Source organism: Cnephaeus nilssonii, assembly GCF_951640355.1.
Source record: "Cnephaeus nilssonii genome assembly, chromosome: 5".
In the NCBI taxonomy this organism is placed as follows: domain Eukaryota; kingdom Metazoa; phylum Chordata; class Mammalia; order Chiroptera; family Vespertilionidae; genus Cnephaeus; species Cnephaeus nilssonii.
In genome coordinates this window covers 18,659,901-18,685,039 of record NC_137076.1, presented here as the reverse complement: position 1 = coordinate 18,685,039, position 25,139 = coordinate 18,659,901, and the positions used below count along the sequence as shown (strand labels likewise).

At 51.9% G+C, this 25,139-nt stretch overlaps 1 protein-coding gene across 1 annotated transcript; it reads left to right on the top strand.

Moving 5' to 3' along the window:
* Positions 1–6,469: 6,469 nt before the first annotated feature.
* Positions 6,470–25,132, top strand: MAP1S (microtubule associated protein 1S). The gene is made up of 7 exons (XM_079772467.1): positions 6,470–6,631; positions 7,703–7,804; positions 9,196–9,278; positions 9,992–10,132; positions 10,734–13,083; positions 23,338–23,573; positions 24,359–25,132. The coding sequence occupies exons 1-7, from the start codon at positions 6,502–6,504 to the stop codon at positions 24,512–24,514; spliced, it is 3,198 nt and encodes a 1,065-aa protein (XP_079628593.1). The 5' UTR covers positions 6,470–6,501; the 3' UTR covers positions 24,515–25,132.
* Positions 25,133–25,139: the final 7 nt, after the last annotated feature.

Here is a 25,139-nt window from a genome sequence, read left to right as displayed (position 1 = left end):
TCTTGACCCCTGTGTAGTCCTTAACCTTGTGTTTTAGGGCCGGGACATCAGTGCGACGGGATGTGCGGGTACAGTGGTGACTTCAGGCTTGCTTTTCCAGTTTGGATGTCGGGAAATGGCACTCCCTAAGGGTACAAGTCTGGACAAGGGTGAGAAGACGGGTCGGGATCCTTCTCTGTCTCCTCCAATCTCCACCATAGGCAGGTCGTCTAAAGCTCAGGACCTGGAAGCTCAGGGCGGGATGCAACTCCGCCTCTGACCACGCCCCCGTGTCCGCCTCTGATTGGACCAGCTGGCGGCCAATGAGAGGGCGCCTATCGAAAGCTCTGCCCCCAAGGCCCTTCTCGCGCTGTGATTGCGCCCTCCCGCTCCGCCCCCCTCCTGTCTCGCATCCCTCTCCAGACTAGGCCTCCCTGTCTTTAACTGCCCCATCCTCCTCTCCAGCTGGCCTTTGCACGCGCTATGCCCACTGCCAGAAACACTCCTTCCTCTCTCTTCTGGATAAAGCTGCTTTCTCTCCTGCTTTCAGCTGAAATGCCCCCTCCTCTGCCCTGGCCGGGTGGTCAGTTGGTTAGAGCGTGGTCCCACTATGCCGAGGCTGCGGGTTCATACCCTGTCGGGGACATACTAGTACAAGAACCAACAATGAATGCATGAATAATTGGAACAAATCAATGTTTCTTTCTCACTTCTTCTCTCAAAAAAATTTTTAAATTACATCTTTATTGTTTAAAGTATTCCATATGTCCCCTCCCCCCCCATTGACCCTTTCTAGCCTGCCCCCCCCCCCCCCAGGCCTTCACTACCTTAATGTATGTGACCATGGGTTATGCATATTTTCATACAAGTTCTTTGGTTGATCACTTCCCACCCACCCACTCTCCCTCTGAGATTCCGAAATCTATGTCTCTGGATCTATTTTTGCTCATCAGTTCATTTTGTTCATTAGATTCCACATATGAGTGAGATTATGTGATACTTGTCTTTCTCTAACTGGCTTATTTTGCTTAGCATAATACTCTCCAGGTCCCTCCATGCTGTCTCAAAGGGTAAGATATCCTTTTTTACAGCTGCATAGTATTCCATGGTGTAACTGTACCACAGCTTTTTTATCCACTCATCTACTGATGGGCACTTGGGCTGTTTCTAGATCTTAGCTATAGTAAATTGTGTTGCTAAGAACATAGGGGTGCATACATTCTTTCTGATTGGTGTTTCAGGTTTCTTAGGATATATTCCTAGAAGTGAGATCACTGGGTCAAATGGCAGTTCCATATTTAATTTTTTGAGGAAACTCCATACTGTTTTCCATAATGGCTGCACCAGTCTGCATTCCCACCAGCAGTGTACTAGGGTTACATTTTCTCCACATCCTCACCAGCACTTGTCATGTGTTGATGGTATCCATTCTGACAGGTGTGAGGTCGTTTTAATTTACATCTCTCTGATGATCAGTGACTTTGAGAATTTTTTCATATGTCTCTTGGCCACCTGCATGTCCTCTTTGGAAAACTGTCTATTTAGGTCCTTTGCCCATTTTTAAATTGGATTGTTTGTCTTCCTTTTGTTAAGTTGTATGAATTCCTTATATATTTTGGATATTAACCCTTTATCAGATGTATCATTGCCAAGTATGTTTTCCCATACAGTAGCTCCCTTTTCTTTTTGTTGATGGTTTCTTTTGCTGTGCAGAAGCTTTTTATTTTTATTTTGTTTATTTTCTCCTTAGTTTCCTTTGCCCTAGGTAGGAGATGTATCTGTAAACATATTGCTATGAGAGATGTCTGAGATTTTGCTGCCTATAGTTTCTTCTAGGATTTTTATGGTTCACAACTTACTAAAAAAAAAAAATAAATTTTTTAATGGTCCCTCCTCCTGCAAACCTTCCCTGACCTCCCAGGTTGGGTGGAGACCTCCCTCTGGGCCTCAGCACCCCATATCCACCTCCTCCTCCTCCTCCTCCTCCTCCTCCTCCTCCTCCTCCTCCTCCTCCTCCTCCTCCTCCTCCAAAGAGAAAGTTTATTTAGAAAGTCACAGAGGTAGAAGTGTGCTATATAAATAATGGGCAAATTTTCTGAGAAAACAAGAAAAGAAATGGGTTCAGGAAACAAGTTACAGAAGCAAAAGAAGGGCCGTTGGAGCTTAGGAGAGAGGAAGGTAAAGGACACACGCCTGGGGGAAGAAGAGGCGGAAGGGAAAGGCACGGGCTTGCTCCCGGGAGGGAGCAGCATCCGGTGTCCTTTTCATACCCGTTTTCTTGTCTGTCTCCCAATCGGGCAGCAAGCTCCTTAGAAGCCCTGACGGGGTCTCAGAAAACATTGTCTTCCCTATGCCTGACACATAGTAGGTGCTCAAGAAATATGTGTCGAGTGGAATAATTAATGACTTAACCTGGTGTCAAAGATTAGAGAACCCTCAGCCCTCTGGAGAGAACTGAGGGCGGGACCGACTCGCCTGCAGCCGGCCCAGCACAGGGTCTGCCACACAATGGCTGCTCCACACACGTACGTAGAAAGGAGGAGGGAAGGGACGCGCGTCATTTCTGGGAATGGGGCGCTCAATGGTGGCTCGTGGTACCACTTAATGGTCCTATGCAGCCCCCAAGGACAGAAACGGTCTAGCCGGCCACCTCCCTCCCGGCTCGCTGCCCAAAGGCGGGGTTGGGGCGTGGCCTAAAGAAGAAAAAGGGGCGGGACTTGTGTCCGGAGCCACTATTGGGTGTCCACGGTGCTCTTGTCCTATCCTCCCCAGTGGGTGGAGCTTGACGGGACTCTGAGCCAGCGGGGGAAGAGGGGCGGGAATCGCCGTTTCAGTGGATGTCTTTGCGCTATTTGGGGGAGTACGGGAGAGCTGAGGGCCTCCGAAGAGGACTGCATTTTTAACTAAACAAATATAGCCTCGCTCCACTCACCCCTCGCACCACATCCTGACGATTTTACAGAATGAACTGATTGCAAGCGGGTGCCCACCCGGGCCAGGCCTCTCCCTCCGCCCTTAGAGGGATGTCTAAGAGCCCAAACCCTAACACTGAGAGCATCTGGATTCAAACCCAGAGTCTGTCTTGTGCTGTCTGTGTGATCCTGGGCGCATGGCTTACCCTCTCTAGTCCTCAGTTAGCCCACCTGTGCAATAGGATGGGAACTTACAGGCGTTAATCTTGTAAAATGCTTGAAACCAGCTCATACTGGTTTTTACAGTTCAGTGTTCATGTCCTCGCTGCTCCCACCCCACCCCCCCATGGCTCCCCATGACCCTCAAAGCAAAATCCACACTTTCTCCTGTGACCCAGGTGGCCCTGCATGGTCCAGCTCCAACCTCCCTGCATTTTCCCGTCACAGGGTTTGTGAAAGAGGTGAGGGAAGGAGGAAAGACAGGTGAATATTTAAAAGGCTGAAACCTGCCCGGCTGGTGTGGCTCAGTGGTTGAGCATTGACCTATGAACCAAGAGGTCACAGTTTGATTCCTGGTTAGGGTAGGTGCTGAGGTTACTGGCTCCATCCCAAATAGGGGATGTACAGGACACAGCCAACCGATGATTCTCTCTCATCATTGATGTTTCTATCTCTCTCTACCTCTCTCTTCCTCTCTGAAATCAATAAAAATCCTATATAATAAAAGCTTAATATGCAAATTGTCCCCTCTGGTGGTTGTTTGACCGAGAGTTTGACCACTTGCTATGATGTGTGCTGACCACTAGGGGGTGGCGCGGACCATGGCGGGTGTTGGCGACACAGCGCTGGCAGCAGTGAAGGCGCTGCCGGCTCCGATGGGCCCCAGTGACAGCGGGACTATGGCAGGATGGTGGAGCAGGTAAGCGGGCAGCGCCAAGCCAAGGTGGGTGCGAGTGGGGGTCTGATCGCCCCACCAATCACCCCACAGACAGTGACTAGTAGTGGCGGCAGGGAGTGGGGCCACCTCCCAGTGCCCAGGTGCTGAGGGAGCCAGGCGGGGGGGCCGGCCCCGATCGATTGCCCTGTGGGTGGGATGGTAGAACAGGTGAGGGGGTGGCACCAGGCCTTGGCAGGGTGCCAGGTGAGGCTGCAAACCTGGGGGTGCAAACTGGGGCCCGATACCCCCAGGTCCCTGAGGGACCCCACCATGCACGAATTTGTGCACCGGGCATCTAGTAATAATAATAAAAGGCTGAAACCTTAGTACTGGTAATAGGCCACTTGGGGATAGCCTGGTCATTTCTCACCCCATAACCCAGCCATTCCACCCATGAGCATTTACTGGGTGGAAAGGGGATATACTCATTAAATGACATGGGCAGAAAGACTCAAAAAAGCTTTATCCATGATAGTAAAAAACTGGAAATAACCCAAATGTCCACCAACAGGTGAAATGGACAAATAGTGAATAATTGGTACCCAGGTGTTACAATAAGAAAAATCATACCCAAGTATTTACAAGGATGTGGAGAGATTGGAACCCTCATACACTGCTGATGGGAATGTAAAATGGTACAGCTGCTGTGGAGGCAGTCTAGCAGTTCTTCAAAAAGCTAAACATGAGCCCTGACAGATGTGACTCAGTTTGTTGAGCATCGTCCTATCCCATGCACCAAAACATTGCAGGTTTGATTCCCAGTCGGGGCACATGCCCAGGTTTCGGGCTCCATCCCCATAGGGCAGTGGTCGGCAAACTGCGGCTCTGTTGACTAATGAGTTTGCCAACCACTGCCATAGGGGGTGTGCAGGAGGCAGTCGATTGATGTTTCTCTCTCACATGTATGTTTCTCTAAAAAAAGAAAAATCAATGAAAACATTTTTTTAAAGCTAAACATGTAATTACCACAAGACCCAGCAATTCCAGTGCTAAGTGGAGAATGGAGAGCTGATACTCAACAAAAACTTGTTCAGAGCAGCTCTCTATTCACAATAGCCAAATGGTGGAAACAACCCAAATATTCACTAATGGATGAGTGGATAAACATAATGTGTGGATAACCATCCATACAAAGGAATGAAGTATGCTACAACATGGATGAACCTTGAAAATATTATGCTACCTGGAGAGCATGATGCTTAGCGAAATAAGCCAACTAGCATGACTAACTCACAGCCTTGAGCAAAAGGAAGAATAGAGATTTCAGTCAGAAAGTCCTGCATTTGTGTCCTGACCCAATCAATAAATACACATGAAGGAATAAATGAATGAATGATGAATGGTGGGCCAATGGGCTTTTCATCCCTGTTTCACAAGCCTTTCTCATACACTTCCTAGATGCCCAGCCTTGTCCTGCAAAAGACCAGGGCCCCAGAGAGGCCTCTGCCTACTCTGGCCTCCAACAAGCTCTCATCCTGGTGAAGAAGGCAGAGCCTGACACAGAAAATCCCACTTTCATCATGATTGCTCAGAGCAATAATGATAATAATAATAAGTCATAAGGGAGGTATCGGAATAGAGGAAGTATGCCAGGGCCAAAAAGAAAGAGAGGAAGTAGAGTGCCAGGACGTTATACGGTATGTGGCCAGTGACTGTTATCCGCTGACCAGGGAGGAAGTTGGGCTGAAAACTCAGATAATGAAGAGTAAAGGCTGGCTGATCCTGCTTCCCAGACCTTCTCACTTGTCTTGATTTCTTTTGTATTCCTCCAGAGATGGGAGCTCACTCCCAAGGTAGATAGCATGGGCATGGACAACTGTCAAATGTTTAGTGCAATGTGATTTTTCAAGTAGTGACTGCCATAGGTAAAAGGGCTGAATGAGATTGTTTGGGGTTGGGGGATGCCTTATGAGCTAGGCAGTCAGTCCCTGCCACAGGCTGTATCTGGAATCAGACCCACCTGAGTTCGAATCTCTGCCACTTATTGGCCTGATGACTTCATTTCTCCAAGTCTCAGTTTTCCTTTTCCTCTGAAATGACCCTAACAACAGCATCTACCTCATAGGTTCGTGCATGTATTCAATGACTAATGGGACAAAATGCAGGGCACACAGCAGGTGCACAAGTATTTTGCTCAGCTCCAGGCCCAGAATGCTCTGGGATGTGTCCCAAACACAATGTGCTTTGCTAACTCTAAAACGTTGCACGTTCTCACCTCTGCACGTGCTCTTGCCCCACCACCCACACCTGGCAAATTCTGATACATCCCTCAAAACCCTAGCTACAAGATACCTTTCTTTCTTTCTTTTTTTTTTTAAAAAATTGTTAACACTATTACCGATGTCCCCCGTTTTACAAAATACCTTTCTTTTCTCAGTTCAAGCCCTGACCTAGGGAGCTGGGAGCATCGGGGCCTGGTTCTGATTGGGCCTGCGGTGATGTGACTCCCCGAGGGCAGGGATTCTGATTGGCACGTGGTAGGCACGGGTGGATAGATTGATGGATCAATGCGGACCCAAAAGTCGGCACCACCTCCCATGACTTCCAAGGGCCAGTAGGGGGCAGACAATGGACCGGAGGGGGACTTCCGGGCGGGTGGTCAGCATTTCCGGGAAAGCCCCTTTAAGGGGCGGGGCCGGCGGGGCGGGCTCTCGGCGCCAGGGCGGTGCGAAGATGGCGGAGGCGGCAGCGGCTGCGGCCGGGCCCCGGGTGGCTGAGGCGCCGAGCTCGCTGCTGCTCGTGGTGGGCGGCGAGTGCAGCTGCCCGGGGCTGCTCAACTACGTGCTGGAGGAGCTCGAACGAGGTGGGGCCGGGGTGGCGTGGCGGGGTGGGAGCGGCCAGGCCGGGGGATGGAGGCCCGTGGGGTGGGGCGGCTGGGGGCGGAGAAGGGTTGCATCCAGGGATTGGGGGCCGAGAGCTCGGGGCGGGCGGCGGCAGAATCCAGGGGGCCGGGTGGATGGGCGGCCGGTGGCCTGTGCGGCGAGATCCTTGGGCCGGGGGCTCAGATCCCCTCGGGGTTAGGCGGACGGCACGGCTGCTCCGCCCAGACCCGGGTGCAGCCTGCGGAGGGGACGTGGCCTGGCTTTGGTAACCGCGCGATTGGGCAACCCCGGTGACGGCTCCGCTTCCCGCCCGCCGGGCCTGCCAAGGGGAGGGCGGTGTCGCCTCGAATCCCGGGTCTTAGCAGCCTGGATGAGGCCGAGCCGGGAGCCAGGGCCCACTTTCCGTAGCTCCAGGGGGAGCTAATTGGGGTGTGGGCGGTGGCGGCTGCCAATGGGATTTGGCACCAGGGGAGGTGAGTCATAGGTGCACCTGCAAGGTTCAGTTCACCTGCAGCTACTTGGCACCCTGGCTGGCGTGGTGCACCCCACCTGTCGTTGGAGGGCGTTCATCTCCAATCCTCAGGGCCTGGGCTCCATCGCCTGTAAAATGGGGCGGTTCTCATGCTTGGAGAATGTTCCCCTGCAGGGCACAAGGTGGGGAAGACTGGAGGCTCAGCTCTGCTGTCACAGGGTTAACGGTGTGTGTGTGGGGGGGGGGGGGGGGGGCGGGGAAGGGGCGTGGACCCAACGTGAGTGAGGAGATGGAACCAGTTTTAAGCTTGCATGGAGTCAGGACGGTGCAGAAGGATGCAGTGGGCATAGAGGACCTGAAAGGGGGTGGTGTCCAGACAATGGGAACAGCTGGTGCCAAGGCCCAGAGGTGAAAATGTGCCTGGTAGTGGGAAGGAGCAATGAGACAGGTGGTGGGGGTGGGGCAAATGCTGGAGGGGAGGAGATGACTGAGGTGAACAAGAAGCAGGGGCAGTTGAGGGGAGGGGGCTGACTTCCCACCTCCATTCCCCTCCCCTTCTCCCCTCTCTCCCCCCCACTAGGCCTCCAATCTTGGGACATTGACCCTGGCATCTGCAGCCTGGATGAGCAGCTCAAGATCTTTGTGTCCCGGCACTCGGCCACCTTCTCCAGCCTCGTGAAAGGTGAGGCTGGGGGCCCTGTGTGCCCCAGCTGCTCCCCTTTTCTGTTCATTGGGCAAGTGTTCTCTGAATGCCTCAACAGCAGTTACAATACACCTGACCTCTGCGGAGTGTGGAGCGGGGTGGGTCCTGAGCCAGAGGTTTCTATACCTTGGTCATCAACAGCCCACGAGGCAGGTCCTCGTGCCTTTGTCCCCATTTGACAGATGAGGCAGCTGAGGAGTGGGGGGCAGGGAGACCTCTGGCAAGGGGGCTTTAGCGGAGAAGCATCTGGGGCTGCTGTGGCAGGTGGAGGGAGGGGCCCAGGCAAAGGGACAAGACATTTGGAAAGTGAGGGGCTGCTGGGCAGGCCTGGAGGATGGTTTGTGGGCTTCATGTTGCAGAAAACGTGTCTGGTTCATGCCTGTGACCTCTGCACAGGGTCGGGTACATAGTAGGTACTCAGTAGATGCGGAGCTGATAACGGAGCAGGGTCTAGGAGGGAGCTGAGATGCCTGCGCAAGCCCCACATAGCCGGTGGCTCCTTGAAGAGCCTGTGGTGATTCCAGGTTAACGGAGCAGCTGCTGGTCGGGCATGGTGTTGCCTGTAGCTTCTCCACCTCAGCCTGCCCTGCAGCCAGCCCCTTGAGTCACCTCCAGGCTGCTATGGGAGGGGAAGGAAGTGACTCGTAGTCTCATTGTCCCGGCAGTTCTGGTGGCTTCCTGACCCCTCATGGGATGGGGGTACTGGAAATCCTGTTGGCCCTGTGTGACCTCAGGGGCCACTTCCCCTCTCTGTGCCTTGGTTTCCCCACCTGAATGAGGCAATATCCAAGTGTGTGACCTTGGAGGGTCCTTGCCTCTCTATCCTCCGGGCCTGATGCTCCATATTGGAAGCACATCCGGACTCCATGGGACAGTTTGGGGTTGGATCCCAGAATTAACCCCATTCCTCTCTCTTGGCTCAGGAGGCTTCCCTGTCCTCAGCTCCCTCCTGCTGCCCCTCATCCAGCCCCACATGCCACTTCCCCATCCTCCTATAGTCCTGCCTCAGGGTCCGTGTTGTTCCCTCATGGCCCTCCCTGGGCTCGGCTCCTTGTCTATAAAATGGGGTGACGATGGCATCCCCCACAGAGCTGCCGGCTGTGAATTGGGCCTCATAAGCAGCGGTGGCCTTGTTGTCCCTGCTGTTTCCAGTGGGAGGCCTGCTGAGTAGGCTTCCTGTTCTTGCCTCATCCTGACCTGCGGCACTACCATGTAGGCCAGCTCTGCTGGGCTGGGATTCCCCGGAAACAGATCCTGGAGGGACTTGTGGCTGCCTGGGGTCACACAGGGAGGCAGGGTTTGACCCCGGACAGCCCGACTCTGCGCACATGGCCCAGCTCCAAACTCACAGGGTCCCAATTCCCACACAGGCCAGCGCAGCCTGCACCTCCGAGGAGACGCTCTGGATATCCTGGTCCTCCTGAACCCATCAGACAAGTCCCTATGTGATGAGGTAGGACCAGCCAGCTCCTGGGGGGCGTGGGCTGCGGAGACGGACACCATCCCCCATCCTGACCCCCTGTGTCCTTGACTTAGTGCTGCCTGAAATCCTCTTCTCAGCACCCAGCAGCAGGGCCCTTGCCCCTCGGAAGCCTTCCCCACCCCCATGGCTCCAGCTATAATTTATTCTGTCTGCATGGGGGATGATGGGAGCAGGTGGGATCAGAAAGGCTAGAGTTTGGGAGGAAGGAATGGGATAGGGAAGGTCTGCAGGTGGGGAGTGGGAAGGCAGGCCTGATGGATGTTTGCATTTTGTGTTCCCTCTGGCTGGGTCCTAGTAGTTGTCTGAATTGATTTCTTAATACTTCTAGCTTGTGGATGTCTGTATCCTTCTCCCCAATATCTATGAGAAGATGTACAAGATAGAGCCCAGGGCACTCCTGTAGAGACCCTTGCACAGGTTGACTCCTCTCATCAAAATGCTCCCTCTAGGAACAGCTAGCCCCATGGCTCTGGGGCTGGACCGTAGGGAGAGGTGGGCTTGAGGGAGCCCTCAAAGGGTATGGAGGGCTTTTAGGAGGAGGTGGCACTGGAGCCAGGCTTTGTAGGATGAGCAGGAGTCTGGGGGGTAAGGAGGACATAGATTTAGGGTTGGGGGTCACCCAAGGGGAGTGCTGGTTATGTCACTGTGCAGAATAGGGTCTTAACAGTCTCCCCCTCCCTCAGCTCCGGAACCTTCTCCTAGACCCTGCCCCTCACAAGCTTCTGGTGCTGGCTGGGCCCTGCCTGGAGGAGACAGGAGAGCTGCTGCTCCAGACTGGGGGCTTCTCACCCCGCCACTTCCTCCAGGTTCTGAGGGACAAAGAGGTAAGCTGCCTCCTCCCCATCTTGCCTCCCCCAGCTCTGCATCCTGGCTTGTTCCCGTTGGGCTGTGTGGCCCCCGTGACTTGCTGTCTGGAGCCCCATCCCCTCCTCTGGAAGAATGATGGTGACAAGTATCCCTCCTGTTGTCAGGGTGTAGTCCCATCACCCACTACAGTGAATGGTTCAAGAGGGTACCTGTGGATTAACAGGCATCCCGGGGGCCTCAAGTGGCACCCCAGATTCCCTTCTGGAATCCTTAGTCTGGGTGGGGCATATGAGCAAAATAAAATAAAAAAACCTCTGAAAACTGTATGTTCACATTTGTAGTGAGAGATGTAACCATGATAAGAGAAGAACCAGTGAGAGGGCAGGGAAGGCCTCCCTGGAGGGAACAGCAAGTGCAAAGGCCCTGAGGCAAGGAGAGTGAGAGAGTGAGAGAGGCAGGAGGGAGGGAGGGAGGGGGCAAGGGGTGAGAAAGACTGGGGGAGGCCTGGACTTTGTCTTGAGGGTGACAGGTGACCCTCGCAGCCCCAGGGGGCAGGACAGTGGTGTCCTTGCTCAGTTTTCCCAAGGTACTGGGCGTTAACCATTTCCCCCTCTGCAGATCCGGGATCTCCTGGCTTCTGCACCCCCATCTGCAGACCCGCCCAAGCTCACCATCACCTGCCCAACCTTTGGCGACTGGGCCCAGCTGGCACCCGAAGTGCCTGGCCTCCAGGGCGGGCTCCGGCTGCGGCTGAACCCCCCGGTGCAGCGGCCGGCCTCCGAGGGCCTGCGTGAGTTCCTGGAGTATGTGGCCGAGTCACTGGAGTTGCCGTCCCCCTTTGAGCTGCTTGAGCCACCAGCATCCGTGGGCTTCCTCAGGCTCGCCCGGCCTTGCTGCTACATCTTCCCTGGTGGCCTCGGGGACGCTGCCTTCTTCGCCGTTAATGGCTTCACTATGTTGGTCAACGGCGGCTCGAACCCCAAGTCGAGCTTCTGGAAGCTGGTGCGGCACCTGGACCGGGTGGACGCTGTGCTGGTGACGCATGCGGGCGCCGACAGCCTTCCGGGCCTCAACAGCCTGCTGCGGCGCAAGCTGGCGGAGCAGGAGGAGGCGGCAACCGGTGGGGGCTCTGGGGAGGACAGGCTGCGCAGACTCGTCTCCCCCAGCCTGGGCGTTGTGTTCCTCAACGCCCGCGGGGCCACCTCCCGTCTAGTGCGTGGTGAGGATGAGGCGGAGTTGGCCCGAAGCCTTCTGGCTCGGCTGGGCATAGAGCCTCTGCCCCTGAGCCGTGGGCTGACGCCGACCGAGCCCACTGTACTCTTCCAGAAGATGGGTGTCGGCAGGCTGGACATGTACGTGCTGCACCCGCCCTCAGCTGGTGCTGAGCGCACACTGGCCTCCGTGTGTGCCCTGCTGGTGTGGCATCCCACGGGCCCCACTGAGAAGGTAGTGCGCGTGCTATTCCCTGGCTGCACGCCCCCTGCTCGCCTCCTAGACGGCCTAGTCCGCCTGCAACACTTGGGCTTTTTGCGGGAGCCCGTGGTGACCCCCCAAGACCTGACAGGGCCTAGGCGCACTGAGAGCAAGGAAAGTGTGGGCTCCCGGGACAGCTTGAGGAGAGAGGGCCGGACTTCGGTGCCTGCCAGGCCTGCCCAGGAGCGCTCTGGCGTGGCCCGGAAGGAGCCGCCACGATCTGAGGCCTCTCGCAGGGCTGAGAAGGAAGCTAGACACCCCGGGGAGGTGAAGAAGGACCCCAAACCAAGTGCCCCTCGGACCCAGCCCAGGGAGTTGTCCCGGGCATCCTCTACTGTGGTCGGTGGCAAGAAGGCAGGTGCCCAGGCAGCCGCCAAGCCCCGAAGAGCACCCAACAATCACCGCCCGGGTGCCCCATTGGTGGGGAATGGGCCCCACAGCCCCCCCAGCTTCCGGTGTGGAGAGGCCAGTCCCTCCATAGAGGCCTGCAGCTCTCCTGTCCCCCAGCTGGTGGCCACCCCCAGCCAAGGGAGCAGCCTGGAGCTGGGGCTGAGCCCCACAGGGGAGGACAGTAGCAGCCTAAAGACTCAGGAGCAGCTGGTAGCCAGTTGCACCCCCCCTCCCTGCACCCCCTCGCCAGCTGGAGCTCCCCAGGGCCCAGCTGAGGGTAGTAGGCAGCTGTCACTGAGCCCACTGCGGGGTGGGGAGGCTGGGCCAGACGGCTCCCCCACGGTGACCACACCTTCCCTGCCGGCTGAGGTGGGCTCTCCGCACTCCACAGAGGTGGACGAGTCCCTGTCCGTCTCCTTTGAGCAGGTGCTGCCACCGCCCCCCGTTCCCATGAGTGAGGCAGGGCTGAGCCTCCCGCTTCGAGGCCCCCGGGTGCGGCGCTCGGCCTCCCCACATGACGTGGACCTGTGCTTAGTGTCGCCCTGTGAGTTTGAGCACCGCAAGATGGTGCCCGTGGCACCGGCCCCCACGTCCCCTGGTAGCTCCAATGACAGCAGCGCCCGGTCCCAGGAGCGGGCAGGTGCTCTGGGGGCTGAGGAAACGCCGCCCACGTCTGTCAGCGAGTCCCTTCCCACGCTGTCTGACTCAGACCCCCTGCCTGCTGCCCCTGGCACTGCCGACTCAGATGAGGACATGGAGGGCTTTGGGGTCCCTCATCGGAACCAGCTGCCCAACCCCCTCAAGGTTCCCCCACCACTGCCAACCCCACCCAACATCTGCATGGTGGACCCAGAGCTGCTGCCTCCCGAACAGGCCCGGCTGACAGAGAGCCTCAGCCGTACCCGGAAGTCCCTGGCTCGCCCCACCTCCAGCACTGCCACCTCCAAATCCACTCCAGCGATCGCTGCCAAGACCAAGGGACTGGCTGTTAGGGACCGGGCCAGTCGGCCACTCAGCGCCCGGAGCGAGCCCAGTGACAAGGGAGGTCGAGCACCCCTGTCCAGAAAGCCCTCAGTCCCCAAGATGACCCTTCGGGGCCCATCTGGTAAGTACCTGGGAGCTGGAAACCTGCATTGTTCTGTTCCTAATGCTGTGTGGCCTTAGTCACACTGGCCACCCTCTCTGAGCCTGTTTCCTCTATAAAATGGGGGCTCACTAGTGATCCCAGTTGCTCAATGGAAACATACAGTGAGCACGTCTATCATGGATTTGCTAGTAGCCACAGTGCCACAGTGCGGGAAAAGAAACAGGTGAAGTTAATAGTGTATTTTACATAAACATTTGTGTTGAAGGTCTTAAGACCAGGCCCAGGTTGATTGGCTAGGAGGACACAACTCGGCTGGCTACAATATGTGAGAGTACACAGCACACAGAGCAGGAGCTGCAGAGGGCAAGGACGGGTTGGGGGCTGCTCCCCGCTCCCCACTCCATCCGCGACCCTGTCCACAGGCTTTCTAGAGTCCTCACCCAGTGGGGTCCTGTACCATATGCTTCACTCCTGAGAAGCAAGCTGTGATGACGGGGGAGATGTGGCCTCCACTGGGAAGGCCCATTAGAGACTCAGCTGTGAGGTTTCAGTGGGGGCTCATCACATCAGTATCTTTGCCTGGCTTGTACCGTAGTTCCAGACTCCTCAGCGAGGGGGAAGCCAGTGTTCATCTTCAGCCACGTTGCTATATGAACGGTGTTCGTTTACGGAATGTTAGAGCTCTTCGGAAATCTGTTCCCAGGTGCCAGCCCAGGCCTTCCTAAGGATAGCAGTCTCGAGCCTGCTGTGCTAACCTTTTCCAGTTTTCTTTCTTTGTGATGAGATACAGAACATGAAACTTACCATCTTAACCATTTTGAAGTGTCCAGTTCAGTGGCAGTAAGTACATTCACATTGCTGTGCAGCCAGCGCCATCGTACATTTCCAGAACTTCATCTTGCAAAACTGAGACTGTCCCCATTAAACACTAACTCCCCATTCCCCGCCCCCAGCCCCTGGCATCCACCATCCTTTCTGTCTCTGGATCTGGCTCCATTAGGGGTCTCATAGACGTGGAATCAGTGTTTATCCTGTTGGTGACTGGCTTATTTCACTTAGCATAATGCCCTCATGGCTCATCCATATTGTAGTATGTGTCAGGATTTCCTTTTTTGTGTTAATCTTCATCCAACAACATTTTTCCCATTGCCTTTTAAAAAAATATATTTTATCGATTTTTCACAGAGGAAGGGAGAAGGATAGAGAGTTAGAACATCGATGAGAGAGAAACATTGATCAGCTGCCTCCTGCACACCTCCTACTGGGGATGTGCCCACAACCCAGGTACATGCCCTTGACCGGAATCGAACTTGGGACCTTTCAGTCCACAGGCCAATGCTTTATCCACTGAGCCAAACCAGTTAGGGCTCCATTGCTTTTTTAGAGAGAGTGGAAGGGAAGGATGGAGGGGGAGGGGGAGAGAAAGAGAAACGGGATTGAACCTGCGACCTAGGTATGTGCCCTTAACCAGGAATCAAACCCACAACCCTGTGGTGTGCGGGCCAACGTTCTAACCACCGAGAGACATGGGCCAAGGCAGAATTTCCTTTTTAAGGCTGAATAATATTCCATTGTCCAGATGGACTGACCACATTTTGTTTATTCGTTCATGGACACTTGGGTTGCTTCCACCTTTTGGCTGCTATAAATAATGCCGCTATGAACATAGATAAACATCTCTTCGAAGACCCTGCTTTAAATTCTTTGAGATAAATACAGAAGTGGAATTGCTGGATCATGTGATGATTCTGTTTAATTTTTTGAGGAACCTCCATCTTGTTTTCCATAGAAGCGCCACCATTGTACATTTCCACTAACAGTATACAAGGTCTCCAACTTCTTTCTTTGTTTTTGAGCATATTTGTGAAGGGCCCAGCACAGTTCTGGGCAGCTAGCACTCCACGAAAATGCCCTCTTATTTTTTTAGACAGAGAAGCATTGATTTGTTGTTATACTTATTTATGCATTCATTGGTTGCTTCTTGTATGTGCCCTGACCAGTGGTCGAACCCCTAACCTTGGTTTATTGGGATGACACCCCAACCATGGACACAAGGGTTCCAGTTTTTCCACATCCTTATCAACACTTATTTTCTGCATTTAAGAAAAAAATTTTTTTTAACTTGGATTGGACACAGCTCCAAATTGCCCACTGGGCAGGCTCCCTCCCCACAGGCCACTCTTTATATATTTTTTATGACAATTTATTGTAGGAAGATTGGGTCAGAACGGAAATAACCCCAGTCTGCACAGATAATCGCTGCTAGACCATTGTTACAGTAAATGGTTTGTAGTATGGCTGAGCTAATGATGGACAAGACAAAAGGACCAGACCTTCCGGTGGTCTTATGATGGATACTTACAGTTAACACCAGTTTGATATTTACCTCAGTTGCTGTGCCATTCTGGCATTTTACTGCTAGGAATCTTTATGGTTACATTATATAAGCTTATCAAACACAGCTGGTCATTAATTATGAGGCTTTGGTGCTGGCTGAGACTAGTTTGGTCAGGTTCAAAACATGGAAATTTTAAAGAAATCAGGGGCGCACACAAAAATGAAGTCAGCTTTGTTTACATCTATAAAGAGAAAGCTTTGGAAGCTGCCTTAGTCACCAAATAGAGGATTTTAAACTCATGATGAAATTAATACAGAATCAGAACAGTTTACAGTCTGTACAATTAATACTTTATCACTTCAAGTAAAATGGAGAAGCTCTACAACTGTATAGGTCCTTTTATCCTCCTCCTTTTATACTATAGTTGTTATATGAACTATGTCTGTATGGTACATTGGAAACCTGACCAGGTACTGTTACAATTTTTGCTCTCAATAACATATATTTAAAAGAACTTAATGCTTCTCTTCATTCCTTAAGTTTTCCTCTGCTGTTACTTCCCTTCAGCCTGAAACACTTTCTGAGCATTTCTCATAGCACAGGTGTGCTCACAGTGCTCTTCGTTTTCCTTCATCTGAGAATAGACTTTACTTGGCCTTCATCCCTGTGTATATTTTCTCTAGATGTAGTTATTTTCTTTTGGCACTTTGCTGTTTTTTGTTTGTTTGTTTTTATAGTAGCCATCCTGATGGGTGTGAAGTGGCATCTCGTGGTTTTGATTTGCTCTTCCCTGATGATTAGCAGTGTTGAACATCTTTTCATCTCTTGTTGGCTGTTTATATATTTTTAGAGAAATGTCTACAAAGTCCTTTGCCCATTTTTTAATAGGGTTGTTTGTATTTTTTTTATTGGGCTCTGCAAATTCTTTCTGTATTCTTGATATGAATCCCTTATGAGATATTATTTGCAATATTTTCTCCCATTCTGTGGGTTACCTTTTGATATCAGAGAGGAAGGGAAAGGGAGAGAGAGACAGAAACATAAATGATGAGAGAGAATCATTGATTGGCTGCCTTCTGCATGTCCTCTACTGGGGTGCAAGCCCGCAACCTGGGCTCGTGCCCTGACCGGGATCTGAACTGTGACCTCCTGGTTCATAGATCGATGCTCAACCACTGAGCGACCATGGCCAGGCCTGTGGGTTGCCTTTTTACTCTGTTGATAGTGTCCTTTGATGCACAAAAGTTTTTACTTTTTTTTCCCTAACATAAAGTACAGTTTGTCTTTTTGTTTGTTGCCTATGTTTTTGGTGTCATATCTAAGAACTCATTGCCAAATCCAGTGTCGGGAAGCTTTTGCCTTACGTTTTCTTCTAAGAGTTTTATAGTCTTAGCTCTTAAATTATCTCTTTGATCAATTTTGAGTTAATTTATTAATTGGTTTGAGAGAGAGAGAGAGAAAGACATCGATTTTGTTCTTCCACTTATTTATGCATTCATTGGTTGATTCTTGTATGTTCCCTGACTGGACAATTATCCACCAGGAGGTATGGTCCTTTGTCTTATCCATCATTAGTAGTTCAGCTGTACTATAAAACCAGCTGAGCTACCTGGCCAGGACTGAGTTAATTTTTAAATACTAGAGGCCCGGCGCATGAAATTCGTGCACGGGTGTAGTCCCTAGGCCTGGCCTGCGATCAGGGCCATCTTCCCTGGCTGCCGGCAGCTGGCCTCACCCCCTACTGCCACCCACCCCTGGTTCCCGTTCGCCTTCAGGCAATTGGAGCCTGCTGGCTGGGGGTAGGGACCAAGAGGTTGGCCGTTCCTGCCCATTTGCCAGCCCTGCCCCCCACCGCCGGTCACCCTCTGTGTGTGGGGTGACCGGTGGGGCGGGGGCCTTGGCCTGGTGCAGCCCACATCTGCTGCCACCCACCCCCAGTTCCCTGTTCCCCATCTGGCGATTGGAGCCTGCCAGCCAGTAGCAGCTCATGCATCGAGTGTCTGCCCCCTGGTGGTCAGTGCATGTCATAGTGATTGGTTATTCCACTGTTCGGTCGATTTGCATATTGGCCTTTTATTATATAGGATGGTCTAAACAAGGGTTCAGCTTCATTCTTTTGCATGTGGCTATCCATGTTTTCCAACACCATTTGTTGAAAAGCCTATTCTGTCCGCCACTGAATAGTCTTGGCACCCTTATCAAAAATCATTTGATCATGCCCATCCCGTGTGACTCAGTAGTTGAATGTCAACCTGTGAACCAAGAGGTCGCTGTTTGGTTCCCAGTCAGGGCACATGCTCAGTTGCAGGCTTGATCCCCAGTGGGGGTCATGCAGGAGGCAGCAGATTAATGATTCTCTCTCATCATTGATGTTTCTATCTCTCCCTCTCCCTTCCTTTCTGAAATCAATAAAAAAAATATATATATATTTTTAAAATCATTTGGCCATATACATGAGGGTTCATTTTGGGCTCTTTATTCTAGTTCACTGATTTTTTAAAAAAATATGTTTTTATTGATTTGAGAAAGAGAGGGAGTGAGGGAGGAGGGGAGAGAGAGTGAAACAGTGTGAGAGAGAAACATCAATTGGTTGCTTTCTGTATGCACCCCAACCGGGAATTGAACCCACAGCCTGGGTATGTTCAAACCAGTGACTTTTTGGTGCATGGGACAACACCCAACCAACTGAGCCACACTGGCCAGGGCTCCATTGATTATTTCTTACCTTACTCACTCGAGTCTTCGCTCTTTTGTTCTAAGCCCATCTAAAGATTTGTCAATTTTGGTCCTGGCTGGTGTGCTCAGTGGTTAGAGTGCTGGCCCATAATCTTGGTTTCAGTTCCTTGCTTATTATTACCTTGAATATTTCATGCCATTCCTTCTGACTTGTAGAGTTTCTGATGAAAAAAATCAGCTGATAGCCTTATGGGAGTTCCTTTGTAGGTAACATTGCTTTTCTCTTGCTGCCTTTAAGATTCTTTTTTTGTTTTTAATTTTTGGCATTTTAATTATGATGTGTCTGGGTATGGGCCTGTTTGGGTTCTTCTTGCTTGGGACTCTCTGTGTCTCCTGGACTTGTGTGACTTTTTCCTTCATCAGGTTAGGCAAGTTTTTTGCCATTATTTCTTCAAACATATTTTCTATCCCTTGCTAACTTTCTTCACCTTCTGGTACTCCTATGATGTGAATATAGTTACATTTCATATTGTCCCACAGCTCCCTTAAGCCAGTGGTCGGCAAATTGCGGCTCGCGACCCACATGCGGCTCTTTGGCCCCTTGAGTGTGGCTCTTCCACAAAATATCACGTGCGGGCGCGCACGTACAGTGTGATCGAAACTTCGTGGCCCATGCGCAGAAGTCGGTTTTCAGCCTGGGCGAGTCTATTTTGAAGAAGTGGTTCTAACGCCGAGCCACACTCAAGGGGTCAAAGAGCTGCATGTGGCTCGCGAGCCGCGGTTTGCTACTACTGTCTTAAGCGGTCCTCCTGTTTTTTTAATTTTTTTTTTTTTTTGGTTCTCTGATTGATTTTTTTCTACCCTGTCTTCTTATTCACTGATCTGATCCTTAGCTTCTCCTAATCTGCTGTGTATTACTTCCAATGTGTTCTTTATTAGTGCTATGTCATACTTCATTTCCAACTGGTCCTTTTTCATAGTTACTATATCTTTTCTCATGCTGTTGAGCATCCTTGCCATCATTAGTCTGAACTCTATATCTGATAAATTTCTTATCTCCATTTCATTTAGTTCATCTTCTGGAGAATTCTGTTCTTTCACTTGGGGGTTGTTTTTTTGTCTTCCCATTTTGGCTGCCTGTTTGGATTTGTGTCTATGTAGTAGGTAGATCTGTGACAACTCCCAATCTCTAGTGCAGGACAATGTCAGATGCTCTTTGTGACTGGCCCCAAGTACCCTATTTGGAGCTATCAGCAATCCACAGTTTGTGGCTCTCTCTGCTGGAGCTGGGTGCCTTTGGAAAGGACCAAGATATGCACCAAGGTCTGCTTTTCCTAGCCCCAGGTCCAGAATTAGATTAGGCAAAGACTCAAAGACTCCAGAAACCCACCTCTGCCTGCATTCTGATTATTATCGGTCTTGATTAGCCTCAGGCTATCGACCACAGGGTAGGGCGAGAGGTTTTTCAACATTGTGGGGCAATTGCTCCCTCCCCACCGGGAAAAAGCTACCTGGATGATAAAGGTCTGCTGGAGAAAAGTGTCCTCTGCAGTCTGAGGGAATGACTCAGCACAGGAAACTGGGGCAGCTGCCTTCTGAGCTCAAATCCCAGAGCCCACAACCCTGGATTCTGCTCACACAGCTCTAGTCCACTCTGCCCGCCCTCTGTCGGAGCCCAGTGTGAGTGGCTGCACACAAAATTTTGTGTTGGCCCTTTAAGAAAGTACCTGCATTTCCAGCCATCTCTCCTAGGCAGACAACCATCCAGCTTTTCACAGCCAGATGTTGTGTAGGCACCTTTCTCCGTTCTCATGCTCTGGGCTAGTGGGCCCAGCTTGGGGTTTGGATGCCAGAGTTCTCAATGGGAATCACCCACGGCTGAGATTTACCTCTGGAACTTCAGGTGCTGTCTGTGGGAGCTCAGGCAGCCCTTTGCACCTCTGCACTTCCTACCCGTCTCTATGTGGTCACCACTTTCCATCCTTAGTTATCAGGGTTCTCTCCAGCAAGTCTTCAGTTGATTATTCAGGATGGTTTTCTGTATTTTAGTTGTTATTCCATTTTGGTCCTGGGAGCATGTCAGTATAGCTTCCACTTACTCTGCTGCCATTTTCGAAGCTCAGAAATATTACTTTTCAGTATAAGCTTTTGAAATTTAAGATTATAGCTATAAAATTCCCTTTTAACACCACTTTCTCTCAGATTCTCTCCTTGTCTTTGTTTTCAAGAGTTTATGTGTCTCAGTGTGGGTCTCTGAGTTCATTGTACTTGGAGTTCATTAAGCTTCTTGGATGTTTATGTTTGTGTCTTTCATCAAATATGGGAAATTTAGGGCTATTTCTCCTCCCCCCTCCCCCCCCAATATAATCTTTCTGCCCCTCTCTTCTCTCTCTTTCTGGGAATTCCATCATATATATGTTGTTCCTCTTTTTACTTTTTTTTTTTTAATGTTTTTATTTTTAGAGAGGAAGGAAGAGGGAGAAAGAGAGATAGAAACATCAATGATGAGAGAGAATCATTGATCGGCTGCCTCCTGCATACCCCACACTGGGAATCGAGCCCAAAACCTTGCATTTGCCCTGACTGTGAATCAAACGGTGACTTCCTGGTTCATAGGTCGATGCTCAACCACTGAACCATGCCGGCCAGACTATGTTGGCCCTCTTGATGGGGTTCCAGAGGTTTCTTACACTCTATTCACTTTCTTTAATCTTTTTTCTTTCTGTTCCTCAGATTCAGTAATTTCCATTATTCTATCATCAACATCACTGGTTTTTTGTTTTGGTTTGAGTTTTTTTGTTTGTTTGTTTGTTTTTTTGCCTGTTCAAATCTTGAACAGAATCCCTCTAATGAAATTTTCATTTAAGCTATTATACTTTTTTTTTCAGCTGCAAAATTTCTTTTTGGTTTATTTTTTGTTTTCTATCTCCTTATTGATTTTCTATTTTGTTCATACACTATGTTCTTGATTTTCTCCATGTCTTTAGTTCTTTGAGGATCTTTCACACAGTTGTTTTGAAGCCTTTGTCAGTGTTGATTTTTGTTGATTTATTGTTTTTCCTTTGAATGGTCCATACTTTCCTCTTTCTTTGTGTGCCCTTTGACTTTTTTTTTTTTTAACTGGACATTTGAACATAATAATGTGATAACTCTAGAAATCCAAATTTTCTCCTTTCCTGGGGTTTGCTGTGGCTTTTTGTGTGTTTCATTATTGTGGGCTCTCTGTGATGGGGACCAGTCTGAGGTGTAAACGTAGTGTTGTCAGGTCTTTTCTCAGCCTCTGCCTTTCTCTGGGCTTGTGTGGTGGCGTTCTGGGTTCTCCTGTGTATGTAGTTGCTTAAATATCTGGCTCCTAGAACTGGGGGTGGAGGGGATGTGCAGTCCTTTAAATCCCATGGAAGTCGCTTCAACTTGAGGCTACAATTCGGTTGTCCTCTGGGTGCGAAGAGGAATTCCTGGTGCTTCCTACTGCCCTATCTTCCTAGAATCCTCCAACTGTGTTAACACTCTTTCCTGCATAGCACTGTATAAAGGTGATGCTTCCACATGTAAACAATGAAGTAGGTTATTTGATAGTTCCTCTTCTCTGTTCTGCTCTGAAGTTTTGGGAGCCTGGCATACATTTGGCACTCCCAGCTCATGTTGGCTCACACCCACCGCTTTGCAGTTCTCGGTATCCACTGCATTGGTTAGCACGGGGCTAGATTACCTAGGGCGGGCTGGTGAGAAAGCAGTGATATGACAACAGTAATAACTGTAGCTTGTGTTTACTGAGCACTTGCTTGTGGGCTGGGCCCCATTTCAGGTACCTGGGGTCGTCCTTCCCTCCAGGAGCTGAGGGGTGTCCCTGGCTTCTCTCCCCTCATGGCCTGTCCTTGGCTGCTGGGCACCCTGGTCTCTTGAGTCCCTTCAAGCCTCAGCACCCACCTGAGCAATCATCTCTTGTCTTTGGGCAGAGTCCAAGGGAGGCACCTGATGGGCCCCTGTGACGTTTGGCAGGTCAGGGGTTCCCAGCACAGGGAGAGGATGGCCCCTTCGGGTCCGTGGGCGCCTAGAGGCTAGGGGTCATCTGAGGCACTGTCTGCCAAGGCATTTGGCCTCTTTGAGAGGCCACACAGTCTTGGCCACTCAGGGTTCTGCCCCTGCATGCTATATCAGCAAACGTGTCTTAAAGGGCCAGAGGGTAAACTTCAGCTTTGCAGACCAGACCATCTCTCTCTCAAACTCAGAGCATCTCAGTAAGTACCTGAACAGATATTCCAGTAAAACCATCTTTATAAAAGCAGATGGTTGCCATATTTAACCTATAGGTCATCGCTTGCCTGATCCCTCCTCTACCCCTATCCTCCTGCCTATGATCCTCCTCGTCTCCTCTGCCCTCCAGTTCTCCTGCTCCTCTCTCCCTTGCACTTGCCATAGCCACAGTAGCTTTCTCTTCCTAAGGCTCCATGCAGCATCCTCACCACCACAATCCCAGTTCCGAGTGACAGATGCCATTTGCCCAAAGCCAGGAGTTTCATTTATTTGCAACTGCCCTGCAGCCCTTTGGGCCCACACCCTGAGCGGCGCAACATTTATGTTCCTAAGACATCGAGCATCTGGTAGGCTTCCTGTGCCCAAGACCTCAACCAAGTGTTAGAATTCACTCATCCCAAAGTGGCAGCCCTGTCCCCCTTGCACAGGCTCTGGGTTCAGGGCTGTGGACGAGGCTCCAAGCACAGCTGCCCCAGTTCCATCCAGGCCTCCCTGTCCTGGGTCTCCTTCTTGCAACTCGATCCCTCCCACACCAGCTCTTGCTCTCTGTTGATCCTGTGGACAGGGATTTTTGTCTGTCTTGCTCACTACCATGTCTCCAGGACGTGGTGCCCAGGAGGGCTTGATAAATGTCCCTTGAGTAACTGAACAGATGGATGCTGCAGTAGCAGCGAACCTTCCAGGCATCAACTGCTTTTAGGGCTCAAGTGCCAAAAAACCCCTCTTCCAGGAAGCCCTCTATAGTTTCCCCCTCCTTCTGGCCTGAAGGATGTCTGTGTCTGGGGACTGGCAAGGGAGGGTCCAGGCCCTGAGGAGGCAGCCAGGGATGTTTACAGAGTTCATTGAGTAACCGTCCATGCCAGGGAGGGCTTGTCAACCAACCATAAAACAGTGAGATCAGGCCTATCGAGGAGAAGCACTCAGAGAGGTGCACATAGAGCTGGAAGCCTTGTCCCAAGCCCTGAGACTCGGCTCATGACTGACCCCATCCTTCCTGCCCACAGGGTCAGCCAGCAGCCGGCCAGGTGGGTTGGAGGCCTCACCTGGCTCCCCTGTCTACCTTGACCTGGCCTACTTGCCCAGCGGGGGCAGCGTCTGCCTGTTAAATGAGGAGTTCTTTCGGCGGGTGCGCTCACTCTGCTATGTCATCAGCGGCCAGGACCAGCACAAGGAAGAGGGCATGCGGGCCGTCCTGGACGCACTGCTGGCCGGCAAGCAGCAGTGGGACCGTGACCTACAGGTGAGTGACCACCCTACGGCCTTAGGCAGTCTTGACACAGGGCGGGGTCAATGCCTCCCAGTATGTTCCTGTTGAACCCACACAGAGGTGGCACTGGGGCTCGGAAATTCAACTGCATCCCCAAGGTCACGAGGAAAGGAGGGCAGGAGCCCTCCCCCTCTCTCAGGTTGCTGTTCCATTTTCTCATTCCTCTGCTGCAACCTGATTGGGGACGCAGGGCAGGGCTGGTTTGATCACCTCTCCTGACCCCCAGTTCTTAGCCACCCCACTGTCATGAGAATCGGCCGGGAGGAACAGGTGGGTGTGGCATCTACACAGTTGATAAAGAGGACTGGGGCCATTGAAAGGAAGCCTTGAAACAGAGCATTGAAGGGTGGGGCAAGTTTGTGGAGAGCTTAGGTACCTGGCTGCCCACTCAGTATGTGAGTGTGAGACCCTGACCCTGCACACAGCTTACAAAGCAGCCAGGAGGGAGAGTCTGGGTGAAGGGCACAACATGGGCAAAGGCCTGGAGGTGGGAGTGAGCCTGTTGTGTTCAAGGAGCTGCAGAGAGGCCCGGGTGAGCCTAGATTGGGAGGCACAGAGAGGGGTTCACAGAGCCATGGCCCGGTCTCCTGGGGTGTCAGAGGGTCCTTTGGGTGCTGTGGGATCAGAGGGACTTCAGGCTGGCCGCTAGGGAGGCGGGGCACATGTGGTCAGAGAAGGGTGCCTCGGCTGCCCAGGGGCTGGGTCACGAGAGCAGAGTGTTCTCCCCTTCACTGCTCATTCATTTTTATTGCCCACAGGTGACCCTGATCCCCACCTTCGACTCAATGGCCATGCATGAGTGGTATGAGGAGACGCATGCCCAGCACCAGGCACTAGGCATCACGGTGCTGGGCAGTAACAGCACAGTGTCCATGCAGGACGAGGCCTTCCCTGCTTGCAAGGTGGAGTTCTAGTCCTGCCTCACCCCTACACCTACCCCACCCCTCAGCCCAAATCTGCCACCATCCTGAGAATCACTGCATCAGAAATAAACCAAGTGCCCCACTCCACTGTGGCCTCAGTTCCTTCTGCCGACAGGAGACTTGGTGGCACCTGGGACAGTCATCGCTACCATGTGGGTCACCAGGTCAGGCATGGAAGAGGGCATGCCTCTCCAGTACTGATTGCTGGCAGCGGCACTCGCTGTTAACTGCAGCCTCCAGGCCTCCCTGACCCCTGGTGAGGGTCCCATTTTACAGACAAGGGAGGCAGCTGCTGGAGCCCTGCCATGTAGACCAATCAGTGGCTGAGGTGAGGTTTGTGCCCCAGTCTCTGCTCCAAAGTCTCTGCCCTCTGTTCCTGGAGAAAATCGGTGCTTAAAGGAGAATCTGAATCCAAAAGTGCAAATAGCAGCTTCTTGATGAGCCCCTGCCCTTGTCACTGCATGTACAGAAGCTCCTAGATAAAATTCTATATAATAAAAAGCTAATATGCAAATTGTCCCCTTGACCAGGAGTTCGACCAGGGGGCAGGGCCAGCCGGCCAACCTCCCACAGACCCTCCCCCTGGCTGACCCTGCCCCCGATCACCCCCCCGCAT

Coding starts and splice junctions, on each gene's coding strand:
- MAP1S (XM_079772467.1), top strand. CDS start 6,502: ATGGCGGAGGCGGCAGCGGCTGCGGCCGGGCCCCGGGTGGCTGAGGCG. Junction 7,805..9,195: donor CTTCTCCAGCCTCGTGAAAG/GTGAGGCTGGGG, acceptor ATTCCCACACAG/GCCAGCGCAGCCTGCACCTC. Junction 10,133..10,733: donor AGGTTCTGAGGGACAAAGAG/GTAAGCTGCCTC, acceptor CCCCCTCTGCAG/ATCCGGGATCTCCTGGCTTC.